The sequence below is a fragment of the Cherax quadricarinatus genome, chromosome 5, assembly GCF_038502225.1.
Source record: "Cherax quadricarinatus isolate ZL_2023a chromosome 5, ASM3850222v1, whole genome shotgun sequence".
NCBI lineage: Eukaryota > Metazoa > Arthropoda > Malacostraca > Decapoda > Parastacidae > Cherax > Cherax quadricarinatus.
In genome coordinates, this window is record NC_091296.1 from 10,672,709 (window position 1) to 10,686,918 (window position 14,210).

Below are 14,210 nucleotides of genomic sequence, written 5' to 3' on the forward strand. Positions count from 1 at the left end.
TGCTGCAGGATTTGTTTTATGTGGTGCACACATACCACAGATGTATTCTCTCATATCTAGGCCCAAATTTACTGCTCACAGCTTATCAGAGTGAGCAGAGCTCATGGCATAGATCTACGGTTTGGACCCTGAACGTAAAGCCATAGATCTACGGCACGGACCCTGAAAGGGTTAATGCAAATATTTTGCAATGCATGAAAAAAAAATTAGACTTGCTAAACAAAACCTGATCATCACTTAATGAAACAGTCCTTCTATGAAATGTCCCATGTACCACAGGAATGGTTATCTAAGTGCATTTATGCAGATGTGGGAAAAGATAGGAAGGGGAGGTGGGTGAAGAAAGACGATACTAAGAATAAATCTGTCTTGCATTCTGGCATAACACTTTCCATTCTTATACAGTACTATATAATGGAAAAATGCTATGCCTACCCAACCATAATTACCTTTCCAATCTACAGCACAACACTGATACAGTTTTCATAAAAAAATTGACAATTAATAAAACAACACTAATACAATATGACTACTCATCGTACACATTAATTACAAAACAATGGGTATTTTTTAAGAATTAAACTATAATGGGAGTAGGAAAGGCACATCACTTACTCTTTCACTTTCTTATCTTCCTCCTCTGTGATTTTAGTAGCACAATCTAGTACAGATTTTGGCAATGAAGACTGGACAACAGAGTTTGTGAGACACTGAACTTGGGGCATGCCTATCAGTGGGGAGAACCTCTTGTTAAACACATGACAAGGAGTGTCTTTCACCTCTGTTTTCCAATCCTGCAAAACGCTTGGTTGAGGTGGAGGATCAACCACTTCAATTCTGAAAGTAAACACAGTATTGTAAATTAATTTGCAGATAAAGCACTTAAGATTTTATAAAATTAACTAGGGGATCTTGCTAACCCCCTGATGACTCTTGATGTCATGCTAGTGCACCAATCTAACTAATACACTGCTTGCTTCTTTAAGTTGTCCCTAAGTCATTGTCCTGACAGTGGTATCAGTGGCAATTCCAGTGCCCTCAATAGCAGCACATTGTCCTATCCCTAATCTTCCAGGACTTTGCCCATTACCTTTATAGATTCATAATTTTTTAACAAATGAATCTAGCCCATAAGTTCAACCAGATTCTTGTTGAGTTTATAGAAACCACTAGGCACCATACTCTTCAGGCTGTCCTATATGAGCTTATCTTCACACCCAATTGGCTAAATAATTTGGGCCAGACATTACAGCAGTTTACTGAACAAACTTCTAAGGCCGTTTCTTATGTTATGCCTCTCTCAGCAATTTCCTGGTAGCCAGCAGCTTCCCTGAGGAACACCAGTGTCTTCATCAGGTCTCTACATAACTCCAAGGCTATAAACTCCAGATGCACTGCGTGCATGCGTGAGTGTGTGTGTGTGCATGTGCGTGCATGCATGCATGTGCGTGTTTGTGTGTGTGTTTTGTTTATTTGTTTTTGGTACATTTGTCATCACTTTCCTAGAACACTGTCCTGGCTGTCTTGGCATACAAACAAGAAAAGAAAAACCAAACCTATCAAGGAGTTTCTTTGCTCCTTGTCAATAAACAAAGTAGCTAGAATGGGTCCCAAACACAGATTCAGCATACAGTTATCTTCAAGAATACTATATAAGGCCCTGATAGAGAACTAAAACACAGATCTAAGATAATCAGGCACCAAGTACTATCATTCGTAGGCATTCATGAAAAAAGCAAAATTAAAATAAAGCTACACTCTCATTTCTGTCATGTATGAGCAGGAAAACAGAAAAACCATTGATGTGCTACAAGTGACAAACTCTTTTACAGCTCAAGAATGAGTCAACTTTTGGTCTGCACCATAACAGCCTAACATAGGTTTTCAACCACTGATGCACTAAACATGATGAATGGTGCCTTTAACCCTTTGACTGTCGCAACCCCCAATCCTGAGGTGTCTCCTGGTGTCGCAAAATTTAAAAAGAAAAAAAAATTATTTTTTCTTATGAAATGATAGAGAATCTTTTCCCGATTGTAATGACACCAAAAAAACGAAATTTGATGAAAAACTGACAGAATTATTCTCTCGCGAAGTTAGCGACCTTGGCGCTGTTTACAAATCGGCGATTTCGCCCACTTTGAGCCCTATTTTCGGCTAATTCCATTGTTCCGGTCGCCCAAACTCATAGCTATTTCTTTAGAACTCCATTTTTTCTATCGATTGAGTACAAGAAACTGCCCATTTACCGATTTCAACTACCTAATAATGTGGTCAGAAATTTGCAATTTGGCCAATTTCACGAAAACTAAAAAATATGACAATTTCAAAATAAGGTCCAGAATGAACAATGCAGACATTCCTGGCTCTAAAATAACATTTTCTTTGCTCATCAGTCATGTCTCCAGGCCCCTCTGATATTACTCTTGCTTTCTATTTTGAATTTTTATTCAAACAAAAAATAGAAGACTTACTATTATGCAGACTACTGCAATACTGTAATAACTGTATAAATAACATCAACCCATTCATGACTGCATATTAGAATGGCTAGTTGGACATTTATTGGACAATGGCATCATTTCTTTACTTTTGAACATTGGCAAAAATCAAACATTTCCCCTACCTTGAGCTCCATTTCTAGGTTCTTTTTATAGTAAAATCAATCAAAATCACCTCTACTTCTATAATATGTTTTCCATTCTATCAAATGAGACCAAGAAAACGAGAATACAACCATAAATACTATACGACAATAGACCACAAAGTCGGCATTTTAATTAAAAAAAAACGGTCAGAGTTTTTTTTTCTCATTATGCACTGAGTGCTCCAGGATTTTTTTATATGGTGCAAACTGACCACACAGACCCATTCTCTCACATGTGGGCCTACCAGCTTTCTCCTGCTTGATTTGAAGCTGCTAGAATTTTTTGAGTATATATACGTCAAACACGATACCTCATAAGACGTATATATACAGCCGCGACAGTCAAAGGGTTAAATCACACCTCCATCCACCAAGACCTTTCAAAAAATGGAACCTTAGTCTGCTCTGGTGACATTCAAATTAAATTAGCATGATTGTAGATTGAGATCTCTTGCCCTTACTACTACAACTATCATCATCATTCCAACTATTACTTCATCAACTCTTCCTACTCCTGTTACTCCAAGAATAAGATCCCAGCATTTCAGAGAAATAAAAATAAATATTGTATGTGAAGAACCAAACAAAGCAACCAAAAATTGTGTTACTGTATTAAGTATAGAACTGCATTATCAGTATACTGTATAAAGTTGATTTTTTAATAACATACTGTAGAATGATTTTAACAAATAAATATATGCACATTACCATAATCTCTTTCAGTTAGCATCTAAAATTGACATTTTCTTTTGGAAATTAATAAGCTGTACTTAAAAACAGAAAATAACATTCCTCACTTTGTCATTTATTAAATTAATGGTTAAACAGCTCCTGGTATTTTTAAAATGCAGCTTTCCCTTCCCCACTCTCATTTTTTCATGTCACTCACATGCGAGGATATGCAGGTGACAGAATCTCTCGAGGATCTACAACAGGCACTCCTCTAGCAGTCAGGATTGCTTCAGCTCCAGTATCAGAAATCCGCCTCCTGCTTTTCAGCAACCACAAGGCTCTGAACTGGGCACCAATGTTCAGCCTAAGCCTCACATCTGTTACCCTCATGATCAGCTGTCTTTTGAGTTTTAGACAAAACCAGCAACCTGAGGAAAATTATGTTATTAATTTTGTAAAATTGTGAAGGTAGACATATTTAAGCTCTATCAAATGAAAACTAGATTATTTTTTTGGCACACAGGCCATCTCTCACCGAGGCAAGGTGACCCGAAGAAGAAACACTTTCACCATTATTCACAATATCACTGTCTTGCCTGAGGTGCTCAGCTATGACAGTCTAGATGTCACTAAACAGCAAATATTCCAAGACCTTTAGATTTTCTTGTTTAATATAGAATTATTAATATTTCGCACATTTCTATGTATGTATTTTAATTCAAACTAATTCCTTAATACTAGGTTTTGGATGAAAATAAATTTTTATTAAAGTTTTACAATGTAGTTTTAATCTTTAAAAAGGTATTGAGTACATACAGAAGTTATGGACACATGTATAGAACGTTATGTAGATTTAACCCAGGATAACTCAGTAACATAAAACAATGTACATATTTCCATTGCATTATGTTATAGTACATATATTTGATAGGTAACACAATCAGATAATAAAATGTTACTCTAAGTTATGTAGCAAAATTTTTTTTTTTTTACTGTATTTACTGTACAGTCTTTTTTCATATATATTTTCTAATTCATGCTATAAAAAAATTACCATTAACTTCATAATTAAATGCATACCATACTTTATAAGAGCTACAAATTTGGTCAAAATTGTTACAAAAAACAATTTTAATTATACTAAAATGTTATAGTGAATGTTTGCACTGGCAAGAGATGATAAATTATTTAATGCACATTACAGGATTTCTTTATCTCACCTCGCCTGGAGAGAGACTCTACCAGAGCTACAAGCAATCAATGTCTAGGGTGGTGCCCACTGTTCCCTGAGCCAAGAAATGAAGTCTCCTGAAAAAAAAAAGATTTCCTACCTCACTACACAAATAACCAGCACATAGGAGAGAGGAGCTTACAATGATGTTTCGTTCCGACTTGGACCCAGATGCCATCCACAGTAGTTAACTAACACCTAGATACCTACTCACCTGGATAGCTACTCATATCTAGGATATGGCTTCCAACAGATCTGAAATGTTATTATATACAATTTTTTTTTTTATTAACACACTGGCCGATTCCCACCAAGGCAGGGTGGCCCGAAAAAGAAAAACTTTCACCATCATTCACTCCATCACTGTCTTGCCAGAAGGGTGCTTTACACTACAGTTTTTAAACTGCAACATTAACACCCCTCCTTCAGAGTTCAGGCACTGTACTTCCCATCTCCATGTTCTTTACAATTTCCAATGGTTGTAGTACTTATTATCTCAATTTATTCCATTCTTCCACCATTATTTCCCAATATACCTTCGGATCCATTTTTTTTACTTAATTTACATCAGTAGCCTCATGTTAACCTTCATGAAGGCTTTACAATATCTATATCTATTCTTTCATAGCCTTTTATCTTATTTCCTCAAGGAAGTGCCTGAGGAAATGGGAGGATAAGTTCAGTTCCTTGGATCAAGAGCATCTCACCGGCAGAAAGGCACTTCCTTGAGGAAATAAGATAAAAGGCTATGAAAGAATAGATATAGATATTGTAAAGCCTTCATGAAGGTTAACATGAGGCTACTGATGAAAATTAAGTAAAACAAAATGGATCCGAAGGTATATTGGGAAATAATGGTGGAAGAATGGAATAAATTGAGATAATAAGTACTACAACCATTGGAAATTGTAAAGAATGTATTTGATGAACATACTAAATGATGACCAACACAGCTTTGTTCTTGCAGCTACAAATAGGCAATTGTAAAATAGGTAATTACGAGACTTTGTCCCTGGAAGTCTTGTGGACTTGTTGTTGTTTGGGTTACTCAGGGCCACCAAAACTGCGCTTTATTGAGCTCTCTCTCCCAGAGTCCGGAAAAAAATATGGTCGGAAATGAGAATAATAATAATGATGATCTTTATTTCTACATGTACAAGCTATACAGACCTAGCTAACATCAGTGACGTACTATATATAGAAAGCCCCTTGTTATGTAGAACATTTCGGGCTCTGGTGGCTAACGCTCTCGCTTCACACGGCGAGGGTCTGGGTTCGATTCCCAGCCAGAGTAGAAACATTGGGCGTGTTTCTTTACACCTGTTGTCTACGTTCCCCATCAATAAAATGGGTACCTGGGTGTTAGTCGACTGGTGTGGGTCGCATCCTGGGACAATAACCTAATTTTCCCGACATGCTGAGCATAACAAGCGGCTTTATATATAGTAGAATGTCACTGATGTCAGCTAGGACTGTATACCTTGTACATGTACTTGTAGTAAATAAAGATATTATTATTATTATTATTAATTTGTCCCCTGGATGCCACCTACACCAGTAGACTGACACTCAAATACCTATTTTACTACTAGGTGAACATGGACAGCAAGTGTCGAGCCCTTTACCTGGCTAGGCCAAAAAACGAGGCGAACAAAGCATGGTTTTCATGGCGCCATCAGCAGAAAATGAGTCCTCAGAGAGACCTCTTGTCTCAATCCTTTCAATCACAAACCTGGGTGGAGCTTGAAGTAAGTTTATTCAGGTATACACAAATACAGTCACATAGATTATCATACATAGCAGCATATGTGTAGAGAACCTGGGATAACTCAAAAAAAGTCAGAGTGACTTGAAGATGCAAATGAATTACGTGAGACATTGAGAAGTAACAGATGAATGCACATGAAGTTTTGTTTACTTTTGTTGTATCATTTATGAGTCGTTGCCTGACAACCATAGCACCACACGTGCCACTGAACGGTACTTGTGTGATGCGTAGACCAACAATGGTAGTAACAAATGTGCCAATGAAGGTGTCATACATCATGGATTAAGTGATAACAATTAGACCATCAGCCAGTCATAGCTAACAATTGCATGCTGAAACAAATGCATTAAATTGAGATATGAATAAATTTACCTTGTAAATTTATAAAATTTGCTCAGTTGGAATGCTTATTATGTGTTTTCTGTTCATTTCCGTTAAACACAAACTTGTTTTATGGATCAAGGGCTCAAAGACAAAGGGATTACATTGTGCCAGGGTTATCTGATGACAGTGACACTAATGAGGAAGTGGATTCTACCAATGAAAATGAGCCACAGCCATATGCTTCAGCTTCAAGTGAAGAGGAACATGAAGCTTTGTCTAGGAAAAACCGGTGAGTTAGTGTAAAATGAAGAAATATACGAAAACAAGTACAGTGGTACCTCGGGATATGAACTTAATTTGCTCCAGAAGGCTGTTCGGATGCCGATACCGAACGAATTTGTTCCCATAAGGAATGATGTAAATTAGATTAATCTGTTGCAGACCCCCAAAAATACACTTACGAAAGCACTTGCATAAATACACTTACCTAATTGTTTGAGTTTTGAGCTGTTCATATCTCAAGGTACCACTGTAATTGAAGATGATGAGGTTCATGAAAAAACTGTCAACAACACTTATGCCACCTGGAGCAAACTTGACATAAATACTCCATTACCTGACTTCAAACATGAGGTACCAAAACATGTCAAGAAACCATTTGAACATTTTTGTGATTTATTTACTGTGGTAATGTTAGAAAACCTTTTATTTAACACAAACTTGTGTGCAACTCAGAAAGATGTTAATACTAATCCAGTATTGGGCCCCTACTTAAACAAGATGGGTCCTACACAGATGACAGCAAGGAAATGAGTGAGCTACTCAAGTCCCAATATGACTCAGTTTTTAGCAAGCTCGACTGCCTACGGTGGCTTCCCGCTCTCTTTTTCTTGATCACTTCCACTCCCATTCTTATGCCACCGCTGTGTACACAGATGGCTTTAAGTCTTCAGACGGCGTCGGATTCGCAGCAGTGTTTCCGGACAGCGTCGTGCGGGGGTATTTACTATCTTCGGCTAGCATCTTTACTGCTGAATTGTATGCCATTCTTACAGCACTTATTCGTATCGCATCTATGCCTGTGTCATCATTTGTGGTAGTCTCAGACTCCCTTAGTGCTCTACAGGCTATACGAAAATTTGATACATCTCACCCCCTAGTTCTCCGTATCCAACTTTGGCTACGCCGTATCTCTACCAAACATAAAGATATTGTTTTTTGTTGGGTCCCTGGTCATGTCGACGTACAGGGCAATGAACAGGCAGACACTGCTGCGCGGTCAGCAGTACATGACCTACCAATTTCCTATAGAGGTGTTCCATTTTTGGACTATTTTGCTGCAATAGCTACCCACCTTCGCACCCGTTGGCAACAACGTTGGTCAACTCTGCTCGGTAACAAACTTCATTCTATTAAACCGAACATAGGTTACTGGCCGTCTTCTTGTCATCAGTGCCGAGGTTGGGAGACCACTCTCTCCCGCCTTTGCATTGGCCACACTTGTCTTACTCATGGGTATCTCATGGAGAGGCACCCTGTCCCTCTCTGTGAGCAGTGTCAAGTTTCAGTATCGATTAGCCACATTCTGTTAGACTGCTCTCTCTATCAACGAGCACGCAGAATTTACCTCCAATGTCGTCTTCGTTCTACTACTCTCTCTTTACCTTCCCTTCTTGCTGATGGACCCTCCTTTAATCCTGACTCTCTCATTGACTTCTTGACAACGACTGATTTACTCCACAAACTCTGATGATACTTTTCGCACTTCCCTCAGCCCTTTCTAGTTCAGTCTCTTGCTGCCCTTTCCCCTTTCACCATCCACTACCCCGCTGTTATCCGTAACCTATTACTCATCCATCTCCCTTTTGCCACCTGATGCCCTCGCTTCCTTCCTGTCCTGCAGCGCTGTATAGTACTTGTGGCTTAGCGCTTCTTTTTGATTATAATAATAATAATTAGCAAGCCGCTAACCAGACTGAGAGTTGAAGATCAAAATTAATTTTTTATGAAAGAGCCACAGAATTTGGTTAACACAAGCCTATCTGATGTTATCCTGACGCCAAATGACTTCGAACAGGCGATAAATGACATGCCCATGCACTCTGCCCCAGGGCCAGACTCATGGAACTCCGTGTTCATTAAGAACTGCAAGAAGCCCCTATCACGAGCTTTTACCATCCTATGGAGAGGGAGCATGGACACGGGGGTCGTCCCACAGTTACTAAAAACGACAGACATAGCCCCACTCCACAAAAGGGGCAGTGAAACAACAGCAAATAACTACATACCGATAGCACTAACATCCCATATCATAAGAATCTTTGAAAGGGTCCTAAGAAGCAAGATCACCACCCATCTAGAAACCCATCAATTACACAACCCAGGGCAACATGGGTTTAGAACAGGTCGCTCCTATCTGTCTCAACTATGGGATCACTACAACAAGGTCCTAGATGCACTAGAATACAAAAAGAATGCAGATGTAATATATACAGACTTTGTAAAAGCCTTCGACAAGTGTGACCATGGCGTAATAGCGCACAAAATGCGTGCTAAAGGAATAACAGGAAAAGTCGGTCGATGGATTTATAATTTCCTCACTAACAGAACACAGAGAGTAGTCGTCAACAGAGTAAAGTCCGAGGCAGCTACGGTGAAAAGCACTGGTCCACAAGGCACAGTACTCGCTCCCATCTTGTTCCTCATCCTCATATCTAACATAGACAAGGATGTCAGCCACAGCACTGTGTCTTCCTTTGCAGATGACACCCGAATCTGCATGACAATGTCTTCCATTGCAGACAATGCAAGGCTCCAGGCAGACATCAACCAAATCTTTCAGTGGGCTGCAGAAAACAATATGAAGTTCAATGATGAGAAATTTCAATTACTTAGATATGGTAAACACGAGGAAATTAAATCTTCATCAGAGTACAAAACAAATTCTGGCCACAAAATAGAGCGAAACACCAACGTCAAAGACCTGGGAGTGATCATGTCGGAGGATCTCACCTTCAAGGACCATAACATTGTATCAATCGCATCTGCTAGAAAAATGACAGGATGGATAATGAGAACCTTCAAAACTAGGGAGGCCAAACCCATGATGACACTCTTCAGGTCACTTGTTCTATCTAGGCTGGAATATTGCTGCACACTAACAGCACCTTTCAAGGCAGGTGAAATGGCTGACCTAGAAAATGTACAGAGAACTTTCACGGCGCGCATAACGGAGATAAAACACCTCAATTATTGGGAGCGCTTGAGGTTCCTAAACCTGTATTCCCTGGAACGCAGGAGGGAGAGATACATGATTATATACACCTGGAAAATCCTAGAGGGACTAGTACCGAACTTGCACACGAAAATCACTCGCTACGAAAGCAAAAGACTTGGCAGACGATGCACCATCCCCCCAATGAAAAGCAGGGGTGTCACTAGCACGTTAAGAGACCATACAATAAGTGTCAGGGGCCCGAGACTGTTCAACTGCCTCCCAGCACACATAAGGGGGATTACCAACAGACCCCTGGCAGTCTTCAAGCTGGCACTGGACAAGCACCTAAAGTCAGTTCCGGATCAGCCGGGCTGTGGCTTGTACGTTGGTTTGCGTGCAGCCAGCAGCAACAGCCTGGTTGATCAGTCTCTGATCCACCAGGAGGCCTGGTCACAGACCGGGCCGCGGGGGCGTTGACCCCCGGAACTCTCTCCAGGTAAACTCCAGGTTGATCAGGCTCTGATCCACCAGGAGGCCTGGTCACAGACCGGGCCGCGGAGGCGTTGACCCCCGGAACTCCAGGTAAACTCCAGGTAACTTCAACACCACTCGTGAAGGGCTCATGCAATTTCTTGGAATTCTGATACACATGAGTATGATCAGCATGTGCTCTTTAGAGGATTACTGGTTCCTTGAACATTATAATCCTTATGTTACAAATGTTATGGCATCTAAAAGGTTTAGGTTACTGAGGAGAACAATTTATGCAAATGATAATAACAAGCCAACAGGTGACAGGTTCCATAAAATAAAACCACTGTTTGATCCACTAACAAAAGCATGCTTACAAGTTCCAGCTATGCCAAAGCAATCAGTTGATGAGGTAATGGTGGGTTATACAGGGACAAGAGCAGGAAACCTCAGGCAATATATCAGGACCAAGCCTGATAAATGGGGTTTCAAACTTTTTTGCCAGGCAAGTGGTGATTGGTTTATACATGACATGATGATGTATCAAGGTAAAACAACCTTTGATTATCACAGTGTTAGCCTAACAGAGGAGAAAGAACTGCCTGTAAGTTCCAAGGTTGTTATTTGCCTTGCAGAGACTATGGACCACACAAAGACCAGTGCAATTTATGCAGATAACTTCATTACCAGTTTGGCTCTAGTGAAATATCTGCATAGTAAATTCAGTTGCAGGTACACAGGTACTGCCAGGAAAAACAGAATTGGAAATCCACCACTTATGTCTGTAAGTGACACAGGAAAAAAGAAGGTGAAAAGGGGTGCTGTGGATTACTGCTCATTGGATGGTGTCCTTGCTGTATGTTGGAAAGAAAGTAAGGTTTGTTACTTTATTGACAAATGATATGGGCATCAACCCTGTGATGAAGATAAGGAGGAACAACAAGGAGGCCAAACAAAAGGTAGATGTTGACTGTCCTTCAGCCATGAAGAATTATAATGTTCATCTCTACAAGTCTCCACCCAAAGCAAAACGCTGGTACATGCAGCTTTTTGGATATGTCCGCGATCTTTGTTGTGTCAATGGCTGGTTGTTGTACAGGCGTGACTGTTCTGCTTTGAAAGAGAACTACATGATCTTCAAGGAATTCAGGTTTTGTGTGTCTCATTCTGCATTAAGGCCAACCAAGGAAATCCCAAGGAGCCTGAGATTATCTTCAAGTTCTTCATGGTCTTCTTCACTTGAAGAAATTTGCAGTCGGTGTGGAAAAGGGCCTCATGGTGATACAAGATATGATGAAACACGCCTCACTGGCCAGTTTCTACAAACAGGCTTTCATGTAAACATTGCAGTAACAAGGACAAGAGTACCTACTCTTCTGTTGCTTGTTCCTTATACAAGGTCAATGACTGGTTGTACAGGCATGACTCTTCTGCTTTGAAAGAGAAATACACAAACCTCAAGGAATTCAGGTTTTCCGTGTCGCATTCTGCAAGAAGGCCAACCAAGGAAATTCCAAGGAGCCTGAGATCGTCTCTAAGTTTTTCTTCTTCATGGTCTTCTTCACTTGAAGAACTTTGCAGTCGGCATGCAAAAAGGCCTCATGGTGGTACAAGACACTACCTCACTGGCATGTCACAATAAATACAGAAAGGATACTCATTTTGTGCCATATCCATATTTTTGTCACATTTTTGCAATTTTTGTAATGTCAAATGCTACTACAAATGTGTTAAAAAATTTTAAATCAAGTTACTATGCCTTTTGTTTAACCCAGTTGTTTATTAATAAATCTTAAATGTATATGTATGCCTTTTATTATCATTTATTAGTAGCTGTTATGACTCATGTAGACACTGTTGTCGGGCATGGCATCAGATCTGATGCCTGATCTGTCACCTATAGTTTAACCATTATTGGGTGACACATCCTATTTGATTCTTCCAAAAAGTGTATTTTATGGCCCAAAAATAAAATTGAAAAATGCACAAAAATATGTCTTAGAATTGCTTATATTATCATAATATAGGTTGCAAATGTTATTTTTCAAATATGGTGCCCTGTGTGGGTGGAACACGTAATAATGTTTCCACCCATACCGGGGATCGAATTACAGACCTCAATGGAAGAAAGTCACTCTGTCTGACGTTTTGGGGTTATCCTAGGTTCTCTACACATATGCTGCTATGTATGATAATCTATGTAAATGTATTTGTGTATACCTGAATGAACTTACTTATGTTTGAGCTGAATGTGCTTGTAATCAAGCTACTGGACACGCGGTTTCCTCTGAAAAGAGAAACGGTAACATAAAATTTCCAACTCAAATCAGGTGGACTCCAGACCTTAACACCTGCAGAGCCATGCGTCTTAATCCCTGAGGAACACGTCTACACTGTAAATAAGCCACTTTTTTGGGTTATTCTAGGCGGGAGCTCTAGCCACCAGCCCCGTGGCCTGGTGGCTAAAGCTCGTTTCACATGGTGAGGGTCCAGGTTCGATTCCCAGCGAGGGTAGAAACTTTGGGCATGTTTCTTTACACTGGTTGTCCATATTCACCATCAGTAAAATGGTAACCTGGAAGTTAGTGGGCTGGTGTGGGTCGCAGCCTGGGACAAAACTGACCCAATTTGCCCAAAATGCTCTGCATAACAAGCAGCTTTCTATACAGCAGTATGTCATTGATGTCAGCTTGATGTACTTGTAGAAATCGAGATATTATTATTATGCTACCGTGTATAATAATTTGTGTAACTATTTGTGTACTTGTACCTAAATGAATTTACACTGCACCAACACCAGAGCTAAAGTCCCCTTGAGAACTTCATGTATAGTTATGTCTTACCATAGTGTGTTTAGTTGTACCTTCTGGGCGGCTAGTTTATTGTGCACTCCATGCTCATCTTGCAGCTAATTTATTGTGCACCCTATGCTTGTTTGTTAGTTCCTTTCTCACATTGTTTCATAAACTTCTATTTGAAAAATCGAAGTTGAGTTACTCAGCATTTTTACTTAACACATGTAGCTAATTCATCAACTTGGTTATGATCCAAGATTATTACTATAATCAAAACCAAGCACTAAACCCACAAGGGTCACATGCTCCTGGAGATTCAAGATAAGATAAAGATTTCTTTCTTTGTAAAGGTTACAACGTGTAATTACAATTTTGGTTTGCTAAGTACAAAGAAAGCCACTATCATGCCAGGGATTTCCCTCAGTAAGAGGGAATCCACAGAAGTTTAACTGTGATCCCTTTCTTAATAATTTGTGTATATCTGTACCTAACTTCATACACAAGCATGCTGTAATCAAGACTCAGGCTATTTAGAGCAAGTAATGGGGAAAAAGAGAGTCAGTTACAATTACACTATGCAGTTGTAGTTCCCAAAGGCTTGAGAGCAACAAGTATTGGAAATAGCTGTTTGTATGGTGGATGTCCAGTTATTAATTCTAATACACTTCTGTATTATAGTATCATCAGACCGCTTTACAATAACAGCATTTCCTGCCCTTCCACTGTCAGGATTAAGGGAGCCATCAGCGTATAGGCTGTGATGGTATTCTTTGATCTAAAGTTATGAATGTGTTGCAGAGCACTGGTTTTAGACTGTAATGAAAGTTGAGGATTGTACATGATTCATTTCTTGGGAGGACAGGGATGTTAGGAAATATTTCTTTGGTCTTAGTCAGGAAGTGGAATGACCTGGACAGTGGATTGGTAGAGGGAGGATCCATACATAGCTTTAAGAAGTGGTATGACAAGGTTATTGAAGTCAGGTGTTAGCCCAGTAGCAGCTGGTGAGGAGGCAAAGCCAGGATTATTATTATCAAAACCAAGTACTAAACCCACTAGGATCATACAGCACTCCAGGTGGAGCA

At 39.7% G+C, this 14,210-nt stretch overlaps 2 protein-coding genes across 6 annotated transcripts in view; one reads left to right on the top strand and one right to left on the bottom strand.

Moving 5' to 3' along the window:
* The window catches only part of mRpL37 (mitochondrial ribosomal protein L37), a 26,527-nt gene extending 20,894 nt beyond the window's left edge, over positions 1-5,633 (bottom strand). Inside the window, exons 1-4 of one of the 2 annotated variants that reach the window (XM_070099844.1) lie at positions 5,551-5,617; positions 4,540-4,627; positions 3,537-3,747; positions 616-837 (exon numbers count right to left, since the gene is read on the bottom strand). In XM_070099844.1, the coding sequence (XP_069955945.1) occupies positions 616-837; positions 3,537-3,709 (395 nt within the window). In that variant the 5' untranslated portion in view covers positions 3,710-3,747; positions 4,540-4,627; positions 5,551-5,617. Of the gene's footprint in view, positions 1-615; positions 838-3,536; positions 3,748-4,539; positions 4,628-5,550 lie in introns of both variants that reach the window. The other variant, XM_070099852.1, reaches the window with a different exon arrangement.
* LOC128684844 (phosducin-like protein) overlaps positions 1-14,210 on the top strand; it is a 372,671-nt gene that overhangs the window by 236,923 nt on the left and 121,538 nt on the right. The gene's annotated exons all lie outside the window — the stretch shown is intronic.